We start from the raw sequence: 25495 nt of genomic DNA, 5'->3' as shown, positions 1-25495 counted from the left end.
GCCACGACAACGGGAAGGAGGGCGGGGGGGTAAAGAAGACACGGACAACGGGAAGGGGGGCAGGGTTGTAAAGAAGGCACCAAAGCACGTTGTGCCTGCAGTAAGAGAAACTGGATAAAGAAAATAGTGCTCGCAGTCTAAATAACAAGTACCGTGTAACAACTGAAGTAAAGGGGCCGGTCGCCATGGGAGGTGAGAAATAAAGAGGAGGCGGTACTAAGGAGGGACTAACAAGCCTATTTACAAAACGGAAGCCAGCATTTAGGACGGGCAATGACACAAGCCAATGGCAAATATGGGCGGAGAGTGGGCGGGGCTTCTATTCTCTACTCCACTACAGCAGTTTGCCAGAGCAGCGCATGCCCGCTTGCTCAGGCTCGACCTAAAAACAAACAATGGCATGGGTCTTGGTGTGGCTCTAACAGGATGTGCTCTTACTGAGCTCTAGGCAGGGAGGCTCTACAAAAGCCTCCCCCACGCACTAAAATAACCATGTAACCTGAATTATTGTCAGAAAGCAACAGCAGAACTAATATGCACCCCTGGACACAGTTACTGTATTCAGCTGCAGCAGCACTTCAGAATATTGCCCCATTAATAATCAATTATGAGCCGCTCAATCCTCCAGCTAAGAAAGAGTAAAGGTAGCTGCCAGAAGATGGAACTTCGTTGAGGTCAACAGAATGTTCTTGAAGAAGACAAAAAAAAGATGACTAGAATGAAGAATCATTACTAAAGCAGTCCCGATCGAATGGAGGGACCCTCCAGTGGGTGCCCCCTGGGTGACTGAGCTGCCACAGATGCAGACAAGTGAGGAACGAGGCTTGGAGGAGGTTGGTAGCATGAAGACACTGATGACTTGGGGCGCAGAATGGTCTCAGAATACATCCACGCTTAATTTAAAGACAAACTGGAAGTTGGAGAATCACCTAAATTAAACTGAATGTACAATCCTTTGGATGCTGCCATAAAATACAAGCCACACAAGAACTCTAAGATTACTCTAATGGTAGCAAAAAAGATGAAAGCTTTCTGGATGGCAAAAAGCTATTGCGGAAAATGTGTATATTATATTTTTGAACTGAGAGGAAGACTGTCCTTCCTTAAAAGGTTTATTCATCGATAGGTACTCTCACTTGAGCTGCTTAAAATACTTTGTGCACTGACATGGCAGCTGCGCTGGGCAAATCACCGAAAAGAAAACCTCCATGCAGAATTTGCTGTCCCAAAACAAAGCCCACGAGGCAGCTTACGAAGCAATGCTCAATCATGTTTAGACACTACTGATGGTGTGGTCTCAACAGACAACCTTCTAGCCCTTCCCACCATAGGAGACACCCAAGTTCTGCTACTCGAATTTAAAAAAGGTTTGTCTTCCCCTTCTAAAGAATTCACAAAGCTCTCTCAAATCTTGACCATTTTCTTCAAAAGGCAGAGACCATAGTGAAACATATCGAGAATTATTTGGCCAAACAATCACATGAAGGCAACATGCTCCAAAACAGAATGGACAGTCTTAAAATCCACGAAAAATAGCTACAGGACAAACTTGAAGATTGCGAAAATTGGTCACGCTGTATTATACAGATTTGTGGTATTTGCAGTAACGTGGCGAATGCTAACCTGGCAATCCATCTTTGTAGTCTCTTTTGTCGGTTATTTGATATTTCAGAAGACAGCGAGATGGTAGTGAACAGTATAGTATATTTTGTCTTCCAAACAAGTACTTTGGAGGGGGGCTCAACTTTTCTAACGCCACTGCTGCGAGTTGGTGCCATTTGTGCTTTTCCGCCTACAATAATTCTTACACAAAGAGCCATTCTGCTGCTGGCAAGATAATGGGAGGTAATTAACCAGATGACCCGGTTTTAGGATGTCAACGATCATGCTAGTCAGATGCAGAGATTTCAAGGAAATCAAAACATTCCTAAGATAGGAGTACCTTCTCTGTAAATGGGGATACATGTTTCACTTTTCCTTTATGTTCAGTGATAAACAACATCCAGTAACACCGTCATCTGAGGTGAGGAAAATCCAATGTTTTGAAGTGCAGAGACTCTGCAGTTGTAAATTTGCTACTATTGAAATAACTTTATGAGTAGCAAACAATCGTAAACATACACCCAAGTGTAAGTTTGCCTTTGAGAATAAGGCACTAGGACAATGCAAAATGCAACACTAAGGCAGACACAAAAAAGCTACTAGACAAACCAAAAGACTGCAAGAAAAGTCAATCCTAGGACGATTGATATCAGTTCAAAGGACACTTGCTAATACCCGGTATTTGTATTTAGAGATCTCTGAATCAATAACTCCATTTTGCATTCCTGAGTCGAAATGGAACATTTTCATTTGCACGAGCCCCTGACTACATTATTCATCTGACATGTTAATTACCCTTTAAACTCTTGATGACTCGGCGGTATTCATACTGGTACCCCTTACAGTTCAACTCTCCAGATGCACCCATGACAGGCGAGGTAGCCAATCTTCCAAAGAGGCACTGACATCCGGCAAGACATCAAAAACTAGGACTCAGGTGGTAGAATTAAGGGCGTGTAAAGATTATTTGGTACAGTGCCTCTCAAGCTTATCTCCGTTTTTGGGCAAAAAGATTGTAGTAGACTTATTGGAGGTGATTTGATGGTTAGGTAGCGATTTTTACATCACATCCCCTAAATGACAGGTTCACCTCAAGATTTCACGTCCAAAATGCCCCAGACTTGCTAACTCATGGTATGAGTCGCTTTGACCTCTTTGGTGTAGGAGGGTACACCTTCCAGATGGCAAGATTATGCATTCAATTCTAACTTACAGAAGCCTAACACTAGAATAATTGTTTTCTCATCAGCAGCCGTCTCTTGCCCTTGTATCCTATAATCGGTACGTAAGTGCTATCTGACCCCGCATTATTAATGCTTAGCTTGGACAAACTGCCACATAAGCAGCAGAGGCCAAGGAAGTGGTATTTTCACGAAGCTGCATTTTGCTATTTCACATTAGGAGAATCAACAAGGTAAATTACAGATATTGACAATGGGGGGTCATATGAGAGTAGGTTGCGGAGCAGCCAAAGTGTTCATTAAAGGGTAGTTACCCTCACACACTACCATATTCACCAGGTTTGCCGAAGGGAAGAAAGGAGCTCTAGAATCACAACTAAGAAGTAGAGCAATTATACGCAAAAAATGCAGCATGAAAAATGCATTGCTTTCACCAAAAATACTAAAGGTATACAAGCCCACCGCCTTCTTCCATATAGAATCAAGCAAAAACAAACTAGAAACGCATTCATAACATTATGGACACCAAGGATAATGACAACAGGAGATATCTTAAAGGTGTGTGGTACCTATTATGCTGCTCAGAAAGGAGCACGAACATTAGACAGCAAATGACAAGACACATATCTTTGTAAATATACCTTTTCACAAGAACAGCTGTAATATCAAGAGTATTATTTAGATAAATCATTGAGTGCAGAGGTGGGTAGGGTAGTGATCGGTTATCTGTCCTGAAACACCGCCCTGGACCCAGACAACTTCTCTGTACATTTTTATAATGTTTAGCAAGAGTTGCAGAAGAACCACTGGGCAAAGGTTTACTATTTTTTTTCTTATTACGGTCTATATAACAATCAATTCACAGTCTCCTTTCAACTAAAACGAGCTAAAGATCCCACAGCATGCGGCTCCCAACAAGCCAATGGTGCAGCTTAGCTATAATGTCAAATTATTCATAGTCAATTCAGTGTCACAACTTAATATATGGCCATCGTTAGTATTTCCATGCCAATCAGAATTTGTTAAAAGCCAATAGACACTAGGCCAGTGGTATCTCATCAATATGAAGGAAAAAAGGTGGGTTATCCATCACTCACTTCTAGATTTTTTTTTTAAAACAAGCCAAACTAAAAAAAAAATAAGGCAAACTCTCAGACTGAACTGCCCTACATAGAGCCACAAAACAGAGATGCATGTTTCATCACTGTTGTTGGCTCTTAAATTGGAACCATTAATTCACCACATGAACAATAAACCCAGAAATCGTATGCTTTACAATAAAGCAAAGTACATAAGCTCGCACTATTTTCAGACAAGGTGCTGTGTTTCCTGAGAGGTTCACACTTGCTCTCCTAGTAGAATTACACAAAGTAATTAATAAATCTCAAGGTAAGGGTATAGCAGATCATCAGCAGTACCTTAAAATCGTACTATTTTGCTACGACCTTAGTTGAATCTCTGGACTGATTACATATCCAGGAAGATTTTAAAGCATTGCTGATGATCTGATATACTCTTACCTTGAGATTTAGTACGGCTTCCAAAGCAACCACAGCACGGATACGACACTCTTCGCCCCCACCGACGACATCCACTCCCTCCTGGACCGAGGCGAGACCGCAGCCCTCATTCCTACTGGGCCTCTCCCACCGCACCCTAATCATAACACCGGCATTCGCGACAAGGAACTAGACTGGATCCACTCATCCTACCCCCGTTCCTCTCAGTCTACCTCTTCAAAGACTACATGGCCCCCCCACCACAGACATCGCCAGAAGCCACGGACTCAACATCGTCTCCTACGCCGACAACAACCAGCTGAACCTCTCCCTCACCAACAAACCCACAACCTCCAACACCAACTTCCACAGCGAAATGAAGGCCGTCCCCACCTGAATGAAAGACAGCTGCCTCAAGCTCAACTCGGACAAGACCGAAGTACTCATACTGGGTTCCCCTTCCTTCAGCCTGGGAAGACTCCTGATGGCCAGCCGATCTGGGACCCCTCCCACCTCTACCGACCATCCATGCAACCGTGGCATCATACTGGACTCATTGCTCTAAATGAACTGCCAAATCAACTCAGTTTCCTCATGCTGCATCTACACACTCTGCCTACCTGCTTCGAAAGACATTCAGATGGATCCCACAGAACACAGAAAGACTGTCACCCTCGCACTCACCACCAGCAGACTAAACTAATGCTACGTACTCTACGCCGGTGTCAACCAGAAACAACTCAAGAAATATAAGAACATTCAAAATGCTGCTGCCATATTGATCCTCGCCATCCCCCGCCGCAGCCACATCACGCAGCACCTCTGACAACTCCACTGGCTCCGGGTCAACAAGAAAATCACTTTCAAGCTCCTCACACATGCCTACAAAGCTCTCCACAACATAGGACCAGGATACCTGAACCACTGCCTCACATTCCACGTACCCGCTGGACAACTATGTTTTGCCCACCGCGACGGAGCCTCCATCCCCAGGAACCACAAGACCAGAACCGGAGGCAGTTCCTGCTCCTACCTCGCCGCCAAGACCTGGAACACCCTGCCCCTCCACCTCAGGAAATCCGCGTTGCTGACCCAATTCAAGAACGACCTCAAGAACTGGCTCTTCAAATGATCCTCTACACCCAGAAGGACCAGTACCCCCCACCCCCCGTACCACGAGACCCTCACAGGTGAGTAGACATGCTTTACAAACCCCTGATTAATTGATTGATTGAGGAATAAAACTCCCATGTAAGATTGCCGATCTGTACACTAGCAAAGTTTCATCTGCTTGATGTTCTATATAAAAACTTCTACAAGTGGGCCAAGCTAGAAATATCTTGGCCAGGTCAGTAGTCAGTGGGCAAAATGGAAACTGTAATATAAGGCACTGTGCAATTGTTACTACAGATAGGCTTCTTTTTCAGACATAAACTGGGTAACAATGCAGGAAAACGGAGGTGCAGAATGTGTTGACTCATCAGCGGGACTTTCTCACCATTTAAAAACTACTACAGCAGCACTTAGTGGAGAAACAGATCAAAGTAAAAATTGCATTTCTTCCTGGAAGGATTCCCACCTGTCTGGTGAAAGATTATAGAGGTGTTTCCATCTTTACCTGGAATCACTGACCTGAAGGCTGATCCAAGGGCTTTGAAAACTTTAGTGCTCCGTGAGGAAAGATGGACTGAATAAGAAGGGCATTGGTAACCTGGAAGAACACCTGCAAACCAGTGGCATCTAGGTGCAGGGGGAGGCATTTTCACACGTTGCAACTGTGACCTGGTGCCTAAGAAGGCCTCCCTAAAAGCTTGCAGATTTTGAAGCACCAGGGAAGAAATTCCAAAAACTTTCGAAAGTTGGGACTTTGGAAATATCCATCTCTGGAGGCCCAGAAAAAGGTGGCAACCATTCATGCGACAGTGTGGCTACATATTATAGTACTGAGCTTTCGATCGCAGGTATGAAAAAGTAGCAGTAAGACTGTGAACGTAGCCCTCTGTTCACCCATAGCTTCTAAACTTGCTCGGTAAAGATTTTTAACCTGCAGAAAGTCTGAAGTTAAAATCCACAATTGATACGTACTGCGAAGCAATCCCAGACTGAACTGAATTTCGGGTCACCTGCAAAACTGACCACATATAACATCAGTGCTAGAAATTGAATATGAAAGCAGTCTTAAACAACCTGCTATGAAAAGCATAGAACGTCTAGCTAGGAGGTCCTGGTCATTAATGCTTAAGGAATACGATTTATGTTACACACCGATACCAGCCTAAGAGCACACTTTAAAAGTCTTATGCTCAGAAAACTGATAGAAGCACGCAGCAAGAATTTAGCACCTACTTCAACTATAATGAAATACAATGAGCAATCCTAAATAGTGTCAATACCACTACCTTAATCTACCATGCTCTATCTCATCTGTAGGTGTGGCCTTGAGAAAGCATTCGCTGTCTTGCTAGCCTCGTTTGATAAAAAAAAAAAAATTATAACTAGAAATACAAACAGAGGGATTTTGCATCAGTTTTCTTCATCCATTGGTGTGCTCAACTGTTAGTCACATTTGGATTCCGCCCACCACAGTGTCATGTGTTCCAGTTAGGCCTGGAGGCAAACACTGTCATTTTTATATGTACACAGGTTTCTTCCTAAAGTTGCTTTCACTCTCACACAATGAGTTTTGCCACACATTTGCAAATAGGACAGTGTGGATTAGTTTCTTGGGAACTGTATTTGCTTACAGAATCAACTTCACAGGAAAATTACCATGCTGCCTTGACACCATGTACAAGGTCTATACATATGTTGTGCAAATGTTCCCTTTTGGGTGCGTACCTATGCAACATAGCTATCTATAACACACAAACAATGGCAGCCTGATGAAGATCTCGGCCCAAGGCAAGGATGCATATTCTTTATAAATAAATATCAGTTTTCAGGTGCTGGCATAGGAGGGCTTTGCGGTCATTGGCAAGGGCACTACATGCTGATGCTTTGGCCCACCATCTTGCCGATATATCAACGAGGATGTCTAGCTTGTGAACATGGGATCATCCATTACGGGGATTCTTGGGAGAACACACACGCCCTAGGCACTTAGGTTAGGAGATGCATAGTAGGTGTACGCCAGATTTCTAGATTGTTTTCTATGCTTGTAAATATACACATTTTTTCAGCACGATGGTGGAACTTTTCATTCTGTTCATTGTCCTAGTACTTCTAATATCTTTCATTTGCTTCTGTCTATTGATCATTGCAGCACATATATTTTTATACTAGAATCACGTTGGTCCAATAAATATTGAAAACGTCCCGCTGTGTATTCTTTGTATATTTCTCTTAGAGAAGGAGAGCACGAGTGGCTGAGCCAAAGGGTTCTACATCTGTTACAACGAATCCTGGAGATGAGGGTTGTCTTGTTCTGTGGTTGCCAGAACCATTTGCTATCTGTGTAGGGTTGGGGGCCTTATGGTGGCACTGTGAGCTTGCTGGCCTATAGGACAACATATACTGAGGAGGTGCATGGAATCAGTCTGGCACCATCTAAAAAGTTATGCTGTCCACAAACATGCAGTTACTACCGTAGGGTGGAAACTACACAACAGCAGCATACAGGATGAAGCAATGGGTAAGCTTACTTAAGCCAGTGGCTCTTTTCTACTGTGAGTTATAGTCTTGTTTACCCAATCACATTTGCCCTTTCACCTGAAAAGAAGTGCACGTTAGTTTCAGGGTTGATGGGCCAATACATGACTTAGCCAATGTTATTTTTCTTTTCATTCCTAATACTTTTTTATTCATGCTGTGTTTAAAGTTAAACTACATCTTCATGTCACAGTAAATCAATTCATATTTTACCGTAATGCACCTTAAGACTAAAAAGGGTCTCCATACCTGCTCTAGGTTAACTTGCATGCTATTAAGCACCTATACCGTTCCACTAAAATGCTGTGATGGTTATAGTTACATTTAGATTTCTATAGCAAACAAATGCCACCAACTTTAGGTTGCATTTTTTTTTAGTGGCAAATGCTTGCAATAGAAAAATAATAAACATTGCATCAGCATACCAAAACTAGACAAACAAGCTTTCTAAATGCTTATTTATTTTGTTGAGCTGTTCAGAAGGCCGGTGTGTTCACAAAATAATACATATTCATCCTATATGAAATAGATTTATTTGGTTAAAAAAATGCACACATTCCCTTTCAAAATAAGCAATGAGTTAAGGTTACATGACTGCAGTGTCAACAAGCAATGCATGTTAAATGCCACATTGACAACTCTACAAAATGTTGTCAATCCCACGTCATAATCCCAGCGATGATAAAGTCATAATATAATCCATAAACATTTGTGCTCAACTCAGCTAGCTCTTCTATATGGCTTCCTAAGATACCAGATTCAGGTGCTCATGGAATTATCTCTGTGATAGCCTTTTCATTGAAGTAAACATCATTTACCAAATCAGTATGGTTTTTGATGCTTAATTAGTGTTGAACCAGTCCCCTACCTTTTCAATCAAACTGCTGTTTTTACATTAGTTAGCTACACTTTACAGACATCTAATTAGACAATATATATCCTTCAATCCATCTCATGTTGTTATAGCCTTCAACTTGGTGAGCCTGTGCTGCTGCAAACTTTGCCATTCACTAAGTGCCTGCTACTTCATGATCCTTTGCCCTTGCAGTAATAGGCCTATGGCAAAGTGCAGAAAAATACTAATCATTTAAGAAAATGCACTTTCTAAGTCCACCATATGCATTCAGTACCCGAGATACCGAAATACATATATCAAATATAAAATGTTTGAAGATTTTAGCATGGCCTTCTCTAATTTCATCCTTCCGAGGTTCATACAAAATGTATAACCCACAATTAAGAAACATACACTGTACCATTTATTTTCAGCTTGGAAAAATCAATAAAGATGGTCTACATAAAAAAATATTTAGGTGTGTAAATGACTACACATTTTATACATTGTTAAACAAAGAAACTGACAGCACAATTTACTTCTTTACAGAATACTTTGTGCTTCTGAGTCCTAAAACCAGAATCATGGCTAACTGCAGTACATTTTAAAAAACAAAATGGTATTATATTTTAGCCAGTTATGTTAAACCTTTGCATCCAAACAAAAGCTGAATTGGAAAGTGTGGGAATACCATATACTTATAAAGAAATTTAATAATATTTTGATTTCTGAAAACTTTTGCCCAACCCTAGTATTATGCACTTACTATCTCGAAATCACTTTTGTACTAAAGATCAAAGGGGATTACAGTTGCTCTTTTGCCACATTACATGGGCTGATTTGTCGTAGGTACTGTTTGTTAAGAAAGGTATTGCTTCTGCTTACAAATAAAGCAATGTTGCAGATCTTACATTGCTGTACCACTATATACAGCAATATAAGTCTGTCAAGAAATATTTAAGACATGCGCAAAATCCAGGAGGAAACAAAAATAATGACATGATAAATGAATCTAGGAATAAGGGGGAGGGTTGTAATATATACATATAAATATATGCATATATATCCTTTTTTTTACTTGCAAGATGTTCATAGGGCAGTCATTTTCCATCACGCATTTTATGGAGAAATGTTTTGCTGGGATAAGGCAGTGGTTTAAATAAAAGTAGGTCATTTGTCCCATAAAATGCTTTTAGGACACAAAATTCAGTATTCGGACCATGGGTACTAAGTACCTTCTATGATGAATGTTCTTGACTTGGAAGAACTAAATGGGTCCCCTAGTGATAAAAGAAAGATTTAAAAGACCGTGTTTATAGCTGCAGGAATATTGCAATGTATGACAACAGGGCAATGAGCTGGATTAGGGGTTGGGAAAATCATTCACCTTTGAAATACCATAATGAAAATGAAATCATAATTCAAGACTTCCATTCCAGGTCCATGAAGAAGCGCGCACCAGTTAACAGCAAACCGGTCAAGCGTAGGGAGGAAACGATTATTTGTGTAGCAGATGAGTCACAAATTAACCACAGTAAATTATTCAAAAGCAGTGAATGACAATTGCAATTAGAACTCAGGAAATAATAAACTGTTATAAAAAGAGAATTAGAAATTTCAAACAATAATGTAGATACTAGTGGTGGCAGCTGATAAGTTTAATTAAGTTGCCAGTCTTAAACAGTACACTTGTAAGAAGCAGATTCTCTTTTTTGAAATTCTGAGTGACCCCCTCATATTTCCTTCTGTAAACACATGCCTAGTCATGGTCTATGATCTGCAGTTCCTAAAAACCTAGGTACTGAAGAGGATGGTTCCCAAAGACTAATACTGCTCCAGTGATACTGCCCTATACAATGGCTTTGCTTGTGTGACATGGCAGGTTCATAAGAGAAGCAGATATTTGGGGCAGTGCTTGCATCCTACTTTTGCAACTGGATGTTTCTTTGAAGATTGCTTTATGATCAGGCCTGGGTGAAATTTTCATTACACTAGAGTAATCAGAGTCATTTTGGTAAATATTTTGATGCAAAATGACTGAAAATTATACGATTACACCTGTTCGCGTAACTGAGTAATTTGGCACACAGATTCTACCGAAGGAGCACAGGAGCAAGAAACTTGAGCAGTTCCTGTTCTGATGAATTTAGCACTATTTTATCAGGTCAAAATGCAACCTCTGGTCCATTTTGGATGTGAGGATGGATTTTGTGCTAAAGAAATAGCACTACATGTTGGATTACGCTCTTCACATAATTCTGCATAACATTGTCTAATTTTGTTGCTATTTTGCGTAATTACAGCAAAATACGTGTTACGGCCACCCCTATTTATAGTTTATTTCTTCATTTATATCTTCATGCCAATACTAAGCTGCACTCATCCTTATGTTTTAAATATTCAGACACTTAGTGCCCGATTACAATGTCGGTCGGACTGCCACTGACAGACAATTGGTGGCAGCACTTCAGTCTGACCGCCGCATTACGATGCTGAAAGTCGAACCCTTTATGGCCAGAGTCTATACCGCCACCTCAGCCAGGATCTCAGATCCTGATGGGAAGAGTCACAGCCCTTAATGGCAGTGGTACCGAGCATTGTACCACCATTGGGATTTTGATGTCCCTTTCCGACAGCCTGTTCATGGCAGGAACACCACCATGTAAAAGTTGTCAAAATGGATATCCAAATCCGGATGGCGGTATCGAGCCAGGCACCGCCATCAGCATTTGGATATCCCTTTCTGACAGCCTGTTAATGGAGGGAACGCCACCACGTACAGCCTGTCGGAAAGGGATATTGGGGGCTCCAACAGGGCCTACATCCCTTGTGGGCCACTGCAAAGTGCCCCTGGGGGCACATGTAGTGCCCCCACTCACCTCCATGCACCTTGTGCCATGCACCATGTGGTGCATGGCACATGTTAATGGACATACAAGAAGTGCTCCTTTCTACAGCGACTTGTGCTGCGGCCCTTTCCCTGGGTCACATTGTGCCGCCCGACATCGTAGTCAGCCCTTTAATGTCTGAGGTACTTCATAATAGTAAAGAAAGTCCGCTCACTATATTGTGAACATTAAAGTTCAGGTCCACTGTCGCTTAGCTGACAATCCAAGGTGTATTATACTAGTATTATACTTCATTTTAATATACTTTTATGTATTTCTTGTTGTTTCATTCTGTTGAAGATTCCCTATGACCAAATGGCTGCTAATATGGTCACCTCAGTTATAAGAGACGCTGATTCTTAACACGAACATGTTGAAATCCATATACTTTCCATGGGATTGTAACACTGCAGTTGTTTACATGGTTCCTACATTGTTGCACAGTTTTGCTAATTTCTGGGCTTGCAGTTACAAATAGTTTATATGTATTATTTTATATTTGCTGCCTTCAAAAGTCATTACTCTAATTTAGATTATTACGTCTGGGTGGATGCAGAGTGAAGTGAATGCTGTTTATAGCAATTAGCTGTTATTCCTCCTATGGACATAACTCTATGTTCTGACTGTTTTGCTGGTACACGTGTTCTGTGTTGGTTATCCTGGGCTCCTTTACCAACATAGATTTGAATCAACCTCATGGATCCTATTAATCAGGGGTTCTTTTGTGAGCTTGGGTTTGGATCTTTAAACCAACATAGGATTCTCAAGAATGAAATGAATCTGTTATGTAACTGTAATACTCATCTTTTTACCTGGATGTTCTTGTGACTAACCATATAGTATACGGGAAGTTTAATAAATATCAACCAGATCCAAAACACATCAATGATTTCAAATTCATAAAGTGCCTCACTTATTACGGCCATCTGAAAGCAGAAATTACCCAAAAGTAGTTACAGTGTACAGTTGAAACAGTTTATGTAAGGTGGGAACACACAGAGACAACTGTATAATAACTGATATGGTTAAGCATCATGTTAGTGATATGCTGGACAGCTTTTGGAAAAGAATCCAATTTGAAGTAGCATGATACATAATTTAAAAACCACAGTGGCGAGATGGAGAATAAATAATATGAAACTATTTATTGTGTATTGGAGTCCAAGGAAATGAACTATTAACATTTTTTTTTGTTTAGGTCTCATGTTGTCATCAAGCCCATAACATCTTTTTCCTCTACACTCTTTCTGCTGCCTAGTCATTCCACAGAAAGTGATCTTTTCATATGTTTTTTTCACTATTTCTTTTTTCCTCCCTTTCTCCTTCCTCTTACTGTACTGGATGTGAAACATGTTTTTCTGACATGGTTATATAAATTGATAAAACAAATTGTACATGCCTATTTTAATGTTTGCGATCTGGATTAAAAAAAAAAAGGATTTCACATTCTTTGCGCCAGTCTTCATGCTTTTACTTTCATCACTTAAAATGTCTCAAGTCTTCTAGTATTTGTATGAAGCAATATACAATGTTTGCATACTTGCTGAAGTAATTACATCTAATTTTCTCTGGCAAAAAGCATACTCTTTAGCGGTTCATTCTAAGACACAAACATCAGTTGGCAGGGGAAGACTTATTTTTCCAAGTCTTTGGCCAAAAGTGTATTTTGGTTATTCTTTCTAAATATTTTGTAAGTTTAAAAATCTCTATCAATTTTGCATCATGACTAAAGTAGAAGGATTTTCAGTGATGTGACAATCTGCTCCATTCAGATGTTTTTTCTTAAAATGTATTACCTTATCTTTATAGTCCTTACACAGACCCTGCATGTTAATATTTTATTAACTGTTTCTATGACAATTGTTTATCCTGGTGACCGTAGTCAAGTTTCCAACACTTTATTATTGATGAAAAATATGGATTCTACCCAAAAAAACTCCAGAGCATTAGCAAAGTTTACACAAGAAAGTTAACTCATAATTTTAGTTACTCAGAACGTTGTTTTAGATATTGGTCAGTAGTCTCTTTTTTTAACAGCATGATATTAAGAAGCCCAGCACATAGAAGTTTAATACCATCCTTCTGAAAAATGCAGATATTGGTTCTGCATTTGTTAACTTAAAGAGTATTTTTAATTTAAGTTCAAATAACTTGAATTTCAATACTGCAACATTTATGCAAATATGCTCAATATTAGAAATGTTATTTAAATTGGATAGTTTGAAATACATAATATCATTCTATTTACGTAAATATTTAAATTAAATGAGAGAAACTTCCACCTAGTGCAAGGATGGTGGGTCTTAAGTGAGAGCAGACCACCATTCCTGCATTCGTACAGCCAAATAGGTTAATATTGTTTAGCTTGTGAACCTTAGAGGCACAGGCAACGCTTTAAAAAAAATATATATGTCTCACTTGGGAAGACATCCGGTGAAGCATGCAGTGGTTCTTTGGTCACAGACAAGATTTTCATTTTAAACAGAGACAGCTTGCCCTTTGTGAATCAGTTACCAACTCCTTTGAGGGGGTTAGTAACTTTCCAATGGTGTGTAACCGCAACTGCAGTCATCAAGATTGAAACACACCACTGCAATTAGTAGGGGGCAGCCCACTGCATGCTCCTTCTAACTGCAATTCGGAATGTGGTGCAAAATAGTTTTAATACACTAAACTGCAGGATTTGGGAATGCAAACGTGTATATTACATTGGGGGCAAAGTGTTTTCCCACATTTTCAGCATGCAAACTTCCATGCATTGCCGCCATGGGGACACTTGGCAGATGTACACATAAATTAACACGAGTTTGCATGGAAATATACACTTTGCATATATTTCCGGGAATACTCTGACAAGAATCTGTTATATCTGAAAAATTGTTAAATCTTTGTAAATCCCAGACGTGTACAATGCATAGCTTGGTGCGGTTCTTTTTTAATCAAGAACAGTGGGCATCCAATAGATCTATGGCGCTAAAACCTTGCACAATGCGATTTAGCACAAAAACAGAAATGTATTATTTGATTAGCTTTGCACACTTTCTAGACTCCCCCCCCCCCCCCTCCTCCCCCCAGCGTGTCTTCCTTAGGGCAAAGATGTAAGCTTAGATTGCCCACAAAATTCACTGATGCATGATCTATGGTGGCGCCAAGCATTTACTTTCAAAGGATCCTCAATAAAAACAAAAGCCCTTATAGATGAGCTTGTGAAACAAGAAACGGTGCCTACCTTCCATTGGAGTGTTTGGGTCTGGTCTGTTTGCAAACACTACATCCACATATTCCAACTGTAACCGTTCTAGGGACGCTTTTAGACCTAGAAATCGAAAAGAATAAGAATGTGTTACTGTTATCCCACAAAATGTGTCATTGCAAGCATTTCTGGTGACAAGTTCTGAGTCACCTACAGGAAACAACATCAATTTGGTGGCATGTACCATGAAGATAAGGTACAGTTTGGTAATGTTATTATCATTGAATATTGCACAATCCTGTTTTACTGTTAAAGGGACCTGGCAGCTTGGCAAGTACCGAAATTAAGACCATGTGCACAAAAAGTACGAGCCAATTCTCGCCATCCTATTCAGACAGAATAAGGTGGAAAAGCAAGTCCCTAAATGCATATTCTGCAAAGAGGGATACATTTATGCTGCTTTTCTGAAATATCCTGAACGGTTTTTTAGGTCTCGCCTGACCCAGCGCATGCGCTGGTCTGGCAAGACTTATTGAGAGGGCTCCAAAAAGTGCTACCAGGCCAGCCTAGAGCTACAGTGCATGTGCGCGGGCGCGCGCGCCTCGTTTTACCGCGATTACTTTCACTTTCGGCCGCTTTGATGTTTGATAGCGATCGGATCGCGTTCACTTTAGCGGCCCAACGGCCGCTTTGCATAGCCAATAGGTCTCGATTTTGGGACCTTATAAGTATTTAGTTACGCAACTGTTGCCTGGCTAAACACTTATAAGGTCCCAAAGGCGAGACCTATTGGCTATGCCAATGCTTGTCTTTAACTTACTTCAAAAGGACAGACAGTGGCAATGAACTCAAGCGTCAACAAAATAGACATGGATGGAAGGATAAGGAAGGGAACGCAACATTCACTGAAAACTCTAAAAACAGAAAATATGCATATCCACCTCTCCTGCAGGGGATTTCTCCTTTCGATCCAGACAGGACCCCCAGCTGATGATGCTGAAAACAGTTAATCATTCAAGGCTATACGAGTGACTCGCAAACTAGCAATGGCATCACTAAAGCCCACACTATGCTCAATTTCACCTCTAAGAGGCAGGCCCCAGGATCCACCTCCTGAGAAAAACAGAATTGTAGGAAAGAAGATTTTTATTTATTAAACGCTCCAGTTGCTTATCTTTCTTACCTTTTGTATTTGTCCCATTGGCACATTTTAAATGGTGGGCACACACATAGACGCTAGGAAAGGACTGGTTGTGTGGCTCAGCCTGGCACGTGTGCATAGGTAGCACTGTGGACCCAGATTAAATTCATTATTGCCAAATACAGCCCTATAATTCAATTGGGATTCTGAGAAGAAATTTATTCTTTTTGGTTGAAATGTAAATTAGAGGTGTTTAACCTGTTTTACCATTTTGAATTCCACAAAGCATGAAATATATTGATGTCCTATGAATTTCTAGATCACAAACACAAATCCAGTTTTACATTAATGTGCATCTAAAAACGGATATTTTCTGAAGCCTGCCTCAATTAAACCTATGCTTTGAGCTACCATGTGGGATACATTAATTACTCTGATGGTCAGCAGCAGATCAAAGTTTCCAATCAAGCAATAGGATAATCTTGGGAGATTAGCCTTCTCCTGGCAGGGCAAGTCTGCGGGGTGAAATCACTACAAATTGGTTACAGCACCTCGCTCGCAAGCACTTTCAGGATGCTCCTACATGGCACAAAGGGAGGACAGACAGACCTATGGTATCAGTCACAGACATGTTCTCTGAATCTTGGTGAGAAGAAACTAGATCTAAGTGAGCACAGCTTATCTCAGAGAAAGAGACTCAGTATTACTTTAAGTCACCATCCTGGTTCTTCGGTTCCATCTCAGAATGCAGTGAAGCGAGGTTGGATAGCCAATGCGCTGATGTATGGAAATATCAGTTAGCTGAGAATGGGTAATGTAGATTCGTCCAATTCTATGATCATCGAGAGCCAGAAGGATATTCCACAATTGGTGTAAAGCATTAGCCAATGTGGATGGCAGAGGGCTGTAGAATTGAGCAGCATAAAGAGAATGTCAAACGTGGTCTTCTTCACATAAATGAATGAACTGATCTATAAAGTGCACAGTTACTCAAAGGGCATCCCAGCGCTAAGAAAACTAATACAAATGCCAGAAAAAGTGCTCAAAGTGAAGTAAACAGAAACTTGGGTAGACATCTCTGCCTTTGACAGGCTAAAGCAGGCTTTTTTAGCCACACAACCTAGTTTACCACCTACAGGTGATGATCTGGCGAGTCCTCAGGATGACACGGAGTGCTGACTCTGGCCCTTCCAGACCTGGTCCTTCGAAGCTTCCTAATGACTCCGCTGATATGTTCGATCCTGACATTATACATCCCCGCTCATCAGACTGGGCCCGACATATAAAGTTCCCAACTATGTGGCAATACGTATCAGGAAGCCCTTAGATAAGGAAGGGTGTAACTGCCTTAGGGCAGAATGCCCTCATCCTTCTCTGGATGACAAAGTTGCCCTCACCCCTGAAATTGATGCCCTTTATGGCTACATTTCTGCAAAAATGTATGCGGGACCCCAAAAAAGGGATCGATAGGTCCTGGCGTACATGCCAGGAAAAGCTCCTGGACGTTTTAGGGCCACTCACCAAAATACAAGATATGGCCGAAGAACCCAAGTCTTCAGGCTCCCTTATATCCTCCGAGTCCCTTTCTGGGTGGGCTCAGAAGGCGATAATGTTATTGGGCAACGCTAATTGTGCCCTTTCCACGGAGCGTCGCCGCTCCTTACTCATCAAAGTTGACCCAAATCTGGGAGATCTTGCAGATTCAGAGGATGGGGCAGTGGCGCAGGGAGGTCTCTTTGAAGATCCTTTTGTCAAGGAACTAGGCACATTTGTTAACACCTTCACCTCCCTGGACAGAGCGCAAACAACCATAAAAAAGGTGTTTCCCCGGGTTTTCAAGGGGGCCGGTCGAGGTAGGGGCCGCTCGATCGGCCGTGCTTCTAACCAACACCCAAGAGGGCAAGGATCCAGGCAGGGACAGTATCAGGATCAGTCCTGTTTCGGAAACTTCTACCCTACCAGAGGACGACGTGGCAAGGGCAGAGGATACCGAGGAGCAGCAACATCAAACAATGCCGGTGAGTGTTCTCCCTTCTTCCCATCTAAAAGTAGGGGGGAGACTGGGGAATTTTTTCCAGACCTGGGTTGCTATCACCGGGGATCCATGGGTGTTGCAAACAGTTGAAGGTTTTCGCATAGAGTACGTAGGTGAGCCTGTCCAGCTAAACAGATCCTGTCCCATTCAGTTTTCTCTTCAGGAATCCTCCCAAGTAGACTCAGAGGTCGATTCCCTCCTGGCCAAAGGGGCTATCATTCCAACTGCCCTCCATCCCAGAGGTTGTGTCAACAACATTTTTCTGGTGGACAAAATAGATGGAGGCAATCGTCCCGTCATAAATCTCAGAGGGTTCAACGAGTGGTTGGTTTACCGCCACTTCAAGATGGAGGGAATCCATCTCCTTAGGGATGTCTTACGTCCCTCGGACTGGATGGTGCGTCTGGACATAAAGGACGCTTACCTGGTCATCCCAATTTTTACGCCCCACAGGCGTTTTCTTCAGTTCAGCAGGCAAGAGCAGACAAACGAGTTTGCGTCCCTTCCATTTGGCCTATCCTCGGCTCCTTGGTGCTTCACCAAGGTCCTCAAGCCGGTAGTGAAATGTTTGAGGGCCCGAGGCATTCGTATGATTATCTACTTTGACGATCTCCTTGATGGAGACGTGTCCTCTTCAGCTTCTTCGTCATCTTCGGATGACAGTGGACCTTCTCCAGAGTCTGGGGTTCATCATAAACGAGACGAAGTCAGTTCTCACGCCCTCACAGTCTCTTACCTTTCTGGGCATCGTGATAAATTCCACGACCTCTACGCACAGTTTACCGACTAGGAAGATCTTGAAGATCAAACACGAGTTGAGATGGGCCCTGACAAAGAGTCAAGTTTCGCTCAGGGATATCGCCCGAATAGTAGGTCTACTCTCAGCTTCCATCCAGGCGATCTTCCCGGGGACCCTTCATAACCGGGCGTTGCAACGTCTCAAGGCGCTTCATTTGCGCAGAGGGTGTCCCTATTCACAAAAAGTAATACTTTCCGAAGAGGCACAGGAAGAGATTAATTGGTGGTTAAAACACATGGAAGCTCCACGCCTGATTTAGTGATAGAATCCGTCGCCAGCACGGTAGGCTGGGGAGCCAGATGCGGCTATTTTTCCACAGGAGGATTGTGGTCGCCAGAAGAACGGAAGTTACATATCAACTGTCTGGAACTTCTGGCAGGCTCATTCGCTGCTGGACAAGGGAGTCCATTCAATCCTCTGTCTTTCTAAAAATGGACAACATATCGGCGGTACGGTATATCAACCATTTAGGAGGCACGAGGTCCAAAGCCCTCTCTGATTTGGCTGCCGGGTTTTGGCAATACTGCTTATACAACCAAGTCTCTGTTACGGCAGAATATCTTCCCGGCCGGGAGAATTTGGTGGCAGATTTTCAGTCCCGCAACTTCAGAGACTCCAGTCTATGGAAGTTTAATCCAGAGATTTTTCAGAAGTTGAATGACCTGTGGGGTGCCTTTTCGATAGATCTTTTTGCCTCGAGGTTAGACCACCAGCTCCCACGTTTCATCAGCTGGAGACCAGGCCCCTGGGCAGTGTCCACAGACTCCTTCCTCCAGGATTGGAGGAAAGAGAGGGGATATGCGTTTCCCCCATTTGCGATCACACGAGTGACAGCACAGATCAGAAGGCAGGGAGCGGAAGTGGTAGTTCTCACCCCGTTTTGGAGATCTCAAGTATGGTTTCCGGTTCTTCTGGAACTTTCTTGGGATTCTCCAATCCTACTCCCCCTCTTTCCGAGTCTGCTCCTGAATCCTAACGGGTCTCCACATCCTCTGGTTCTGGGGAACTTGTTGCATCTCATGGCGTGGAGGATTACCTGGGACGTTGGGAAGTCCCGGGACTTTCGGCAAAGGCTGAGGAACTCCTATCTAAGGTTTGGGCGGACAGCACAACCAAACCATAAAAGTCCATATGGGGCAGATGATTCCACTAATGTGTGCGACGGGGTCTCAATCCCATGGACACAGATGTAGTTCATATCCTGAATTTTTGGGCTCACCTGGTGTCTAGCAGATTGGCGTGCAGATCCATAAACAACTTTCGGTCGGCAAAATCGTGGCAGGTCACCTCCCAATCAATAATTCTGCTGTCTGAGAACACCCTCTTGTGAGTAAACTTCTTCGAGGGATCAGACTATCCCTTCCCCCGGAGCCTCGTTACTCAGCTTTATGGGACATAAACCAGGTCCTTAATCTGTTTCTGTCATGGCATCCTTATCAGTTTTTAACTCGGAAAGAGCGGTCAGCTAATTTGGCAATGCTGCTTTGTCTTATTTCCTGTAGACGTGTTTCAGATGGAAGACATTTACATGTAACATCTAGAATGTTCATGCCAACTGGAGTCACTTTTACCCTCCATTGAAGGACGTAGTGTCACACAAGAATAATCTCATACCCGGAATTTCTGGATACTCCAAAGTTGTGCGTTGTTCGCTGCCTGAAGGCATATGAGGAAATGACAGAGGAGAACCGTCCTCCGGGAAAAGAACAAATGTTACTTACCTGTAAACTGTGGTTCTCCAGTATTGGTGTCTCTCATAGATTCACATGCTTAAATATTCCCCGTCGTCGAAGTGGGAGTCCCACGGTACATAAAAAGCAATAAGCCTCAGCTGTATAAATATATAAGATATTTTAAAATAACCTACAAAGTCAAAAGTACCATAGGATAACATTGACACATAGGAATGCATTGAAAAAGAAATCACTTTACTGACATATCTATGTCGTTTTTATAGTCCAAACTCCAGCCAATCAGGCGCAAACACCCTCTAGAACCTTCTCCTCAGAGGCTCAGGCCCTCAGATTTTCGTAGCACAAGAGTGACAAAAGAGTCTTATGAGGAGAAGAGAGCCTCTGAGGGGAGGAGGGTGGGTCGCATGTGAATCTGTGAAAGACACCAATACTGGAGAACCACAGTTTACAGGTAAGTAACATTTGTTCTTCTCCAGTATTGGGGTGTCTTTCATAGATTCTCATGCTTGAATAGACTAGTGAGCAGTACTCTGCAGCCTGAAGAGGCAGTATCAAAGTTGCATGAAATACAATGACATAGCATCATAGAATCACATACAACCCAAGGAGGAGGGAAGTAACAGAGACTCACCTTATTTGAAAAGATTGCAAAGAACTGCTTGGCCCACTGCTGTATCGGCTTCGTTGACTGCCTCTAGGCAGTAGTGCCTCGTAAAAGTGTACCTGCTGGACCACGTAGCTGCCCGGCAGATCTGATGAATGGGCACACCAGCGAATAAGGCAGTGGAGGACATCGCCCTCGTAGAATGCGCCCTCACTCCGGAAGGAAGAGGCTTGCCAGCCTTCTGATGGCAGAAAGATATCGCTGAAGAAATCCAACGTGCAATTGTTGGTTTGGTAACAGAATGTCCCTTACAGGTTCGCCCATAGGCAACGAACAGTTGGTCAGATTTGCGAAAGGGTGCCGTTCTGCTGATATAAAATTTGAGGCACCTCTTTAAGTCCAAAGAATGCAGACTCTGTTCCGCTGGAGATTGCGGATGAGGAAAAAAGGTTTTTAAATTCACAGGCTCATTAAGATGAAAGTCGGATGGCACCTTCGGCATGAAAGCTGGGTTAGTTCGAAGGATAACACAGTCTGATTTAAATTGGAGGAAAGGAGGCTGGATTGTGAAGGCGTGAATGTCACTCACTCGACGTGAGGAAGTCAGAGCAAGCAGGAGGGCAACCTTCCAGGTTAAGAATTTAAAATCTGTGAGTGGATTGGCTCAAAGGGCGCCTTCATAAGTTGCGTCAATACGATGTTAAGACGCCATGTGGGCGGAGGACGCCGAATGGGTGGAAACATCCGGAACAATCCCTTAAAGAACTGTTGAATCACCCTAGACGAATAGAGAGAGGAAGAGCCGTCCTGGCGAAAACGAGAAATTGCTGCCAAAAAGACTTTTAGAGTGGAATGAGAAAGTCCTGACTGTGCCAACTGCAAAAAGAAAGGCAGAATTTGTGCCGGACAGGCGTGCACTGGGTGGATGTTAGCAGACGAACACCAATGGCAGAAGCGTTTCCACTTTAGTTTGTAGGTCTTCACCGTGGAAGGCGCCGGCACCCTTGCAAGAACCTCTCTGCAGGCAGGCGAAATATTCAAGAGAGCAAATTCAAGGTGCTCAGGTTCCAGGCCGACAATTTGAGCGAACTGGGATTCGGATGGCAGATCAGACCTTTGTTCATAGTGAGAAGGTCCGGCCGAGGGCGAAGAAGGATGGGCTCGCATTGTGAGAGGAGCAGTAACTCCGAGAACTATGCCTGCCGAGGCCACCAGGAGCAATCAGGATAATGTGACATGGTTGTCTCCGCATTTTCCACAACACTCGAGGTACCAGCGGAATCGGTGGAAAAGCATAGCCAAATATCTTGCACCAGTCCATCGAAAGGGCATTGCCGCATGACCCGCTGTGGGGAAGCCAACTTGCATAAGACTGGCATTTGCTGTTCTGTGGAGTTGCAAAGAGATCCAAGCCCGGGTGACCCCAGAGGCTGAAGACGAAGTCCAGAGTCGGCTGATGCAACTCCCACTCGTGGGTCGATGACGCGGACAGGCTGAGAGAATTCGCCAGAATGTTGGAAATGCCTGGTAGGTGGACTGCTGTGAGCGTGATCTGATGGAGTATGGCCCAATCCCAGATCTTCTGAGCTAGCTGGGAAAGCAGCGGAGATTTGGTACTGCCCTGCTTGTTTAGATAGTGCATGCTGGTGGTGTTGTCCGTTTGAATGAGCAGTGAAGTCGGAACGATTTGAGTGCAAGGAAGATCGCCATCAGTTCTGGCCTGTTGATGTGCCAAGAACGTTGGGACAGATTCCACTTGTCTTTGATGGACAATCCTTGAAGGTGACCGCCCCATCCTTCCAGGGAGGCATCCATGGTAAGGACGAGTTCTGGAGCCTTTGCCAAGAAAGAAGTGCCGACTGCGATGTTGCGAGGTTGCGTCCACCAGCGCAGAGCTTGTTCCATGCGAGCGGTTACGAAGTTCCGGTTGCTGAATGAACCGGAGACCTGACGCCACTGCTTGTCCAGTTCTTCCTGAATTGGACGACTCTTCAGTCTGCAATGTGGGATCGAAGAAATGCAGGAGGACGCCATCCCCAGAAAGGACTTCAAGATACGGACTGAAACGGACCGTTTTGATCTGATGTGAGCTGCGAGCTGCAGGATCCGTTTCTGCCGGTCGTCGGAAACAAAAGCCATGGCCATGGAGGTATTGAGAGTAGCGCCTAGGAAAGTTCTGTGAAGAGCTGGCGTGAACTAAGATTTTTGTACGTTGACTGACAGTCCCAGAGAGTGGAACAGAGTCCGACAAAACTGAGTGTCTAAGGATGCCTGATGGTAAGACTGAGACTTGATGAGACAATCGTCCAAATATGGGAAGATTTGAATGCCCCGCAATCGTAGATAGGCCACCACCGGGGCGAGGACCTTCGTAAAGACCCAGGGGGCGGAGCGGAGCCCAAAGGGCAGGACTCTGAATTGAAAGTCTCTCTGGCCTACACGGAAGTGCAGGTATTTTCTGTGCAGGGGTGTGGAAATTTTAAAATAATCTACTTGTCCATGGGACAAAATGCAACATAAACCTACATGTCCTGTAAGACAATCAACTTGTCCCACCTATTCCCAAATCAATTACGTGGGATGACACACAGCCATTAGTGGATTTTTGTTTTCATAAAACTGACCAGTGGTTAATCAGTGATTTTTAAAAATGTTGTTGGCAAACTTGACTTTATTGCTGAGAAGCGATATTCTCCTGAAGTGCTGAAACATAACAATAAATGATCTTCAATAAATCAATCAAATGACACTTGTTAAAGCGCACAGCTGTTTCGAAGGCAGCAACTCAGCACTCTAGCAGACCGTAAGGGCAGGCCAAAGTAACTAGAAACTAAACGGAGTCAAACAGCAAGTTTTAAGTTGCCTTTTTAAGGCTGACGAGTCAATTAACATTAACTGAAAAAAAAGACTGTCCATAATTTTGCCTTGTGTACAGTAAAGCGGTTGCCTCCACAGCGAGACTTGAGAATTTTTGTAGGCCTCTGAAGATGACTTGTTGGATATACGCACCCACTTTTGAGTATACAGAGACTGTCTATTCAGCAGATATGTGGGGCCTCACCATGATAAGCGCTGGAAGCCATCGTTAGATGGTGCCTCAACACTCTCCTGATTAGTCATGCCGCTGCACTTTGAATTAGCTTAAGTCAAATATGCAGGAAGACCAAGGTAGAGACTGTTAAAGTAATCGTGGGACGTAATTAAAGAATACATTGTTTTCCCAGTCTCTTCAGGAACCAGACCAAGAAACGTCTTTATAATTTTCATCTTCAAAAGGCAGACAGGCAAAATATGTTTAATTTGTGACGTAAAAGAGAGGGTTGAGTCAAATATGATGCACACATTTCTAGCAGGTTTGTGGTATGATTAGGACAGGTTTGGCAGGCCAACAGACAGAAGGTGGCAGGAGCCATTTTGGTAAAAACCAAATCTTTTGTTTTGTCAGAATTTTGTTTAAACAATTTGCATCCATTCGAGTTGCGACTACTCTAAGACATTGTTTGAAATTGTGAAAAGCTGCCTCCGTATTATCTTGGAAGGATCTTGAATAGCTGACTTTAGGTATGGTAGTTTGAATATACTGGTCCAAAAACAAGCTGCAGCTTATTTGCACATCGATCCATGTTGGTTGTATGTGGAAATACCTACTGCGGAAACATCATGCTGCCAAAATATTGAGAACCAAAATATAGAATCTGGAGTTAAGAATAGTAAATCTTTACTTAACAATTACCTTCTCAAAATTTTGGCCCTCAATATTTTGTATATAATATTCATGTAGCACGATATTCTGAAGGCAAAATTTAGGTAGAGTACCTCAGGGTTGCAGTAAAAAAGAAATAGATGAGAAATTCTGTGCAGTTGAGGAGGTGCTGTCTGTCACGAGATGTCTGGCCTGCTTCCAGCCTAATTGGTTCTTTCCTTTCATCTTGCCAAACTGACATACTCACTGCACATACACACAACCCAAATAAAATGACATACCCTCCCGGGACAAAAAAACACACTCACTGCACACTCAAATGCCATTGCACAGACACAAAGCTACGCTATAGATGCATAGACTCATGCATCACTTAATGGACAAACACACAAACACATGCAGGACCACACCCCTAGAGACTTGCCCCCGCGCAGACATAAACACACCCACTATAGATAGACCCAAGCGCTCTCTATAAACAAACTGTACCCAAACAGGAACGGTTTGCATAACATGTGCCCTTATTTGGCACTGACTGGAGCAGAGATACTGCCCGCAAAGATATCCACGGATTTCCAAAAAAGGCTGGAAGAAGCCACTCATTTTCTCTTCTAAGGTAGGACATTCTACAGATGTATAAAAAATACAAATGTATGTTGCAGAAGGGAAATAA

The 25495-nt window shown here is 42.9% G+C and overlaps 1 protein-coding gene across 8 annotated transcripts in view; it reads right to left on the bottom strand.

Annotated features, from left to right (window-relative positions):
* KCNAB2 (potassium voltage-gated channel subfamily A regulatory beta subunit 2) overlaps positions 1 to 25495 on the bottom strand; it is a 1115399-nt gene that overhangs the window by 109377 nt on the left and 980527 nt on the right. For all 8 annotated transcript variants that reach the window (XM_085608872.1, XM_085608876.1, XM_085608871.1 and 5 more), the window contains one exon: positions 14883 to 14969. In XM_085608872.1, the coding sequence (XP_085464998.1) occupies positions 14883 to 14969 (87 nt within the window). The remainder of the gene's footprint in view (positions 1 to 14882; positions 14970 to 25495) is intronic.

Source organism: Triturus cristatus, chromosome 1_2 (assembly GCF_964204655.1).
Source record: "Triturus cristatus chromosome 1_2, aTriCri1.1, whole genome shotgun sequence".
Taxonomy (NCBI): domain Eukaryota; kingdom Metazoa; phylum Chordata; class Amphibia; order Caudata; family Salamandridae; genus Triturus; species Triturus cristatus.
Note: the sequence above shows the minus strand (reverse complement) of the source record. Positions and strands in the feature narration are given on the sequence as shown.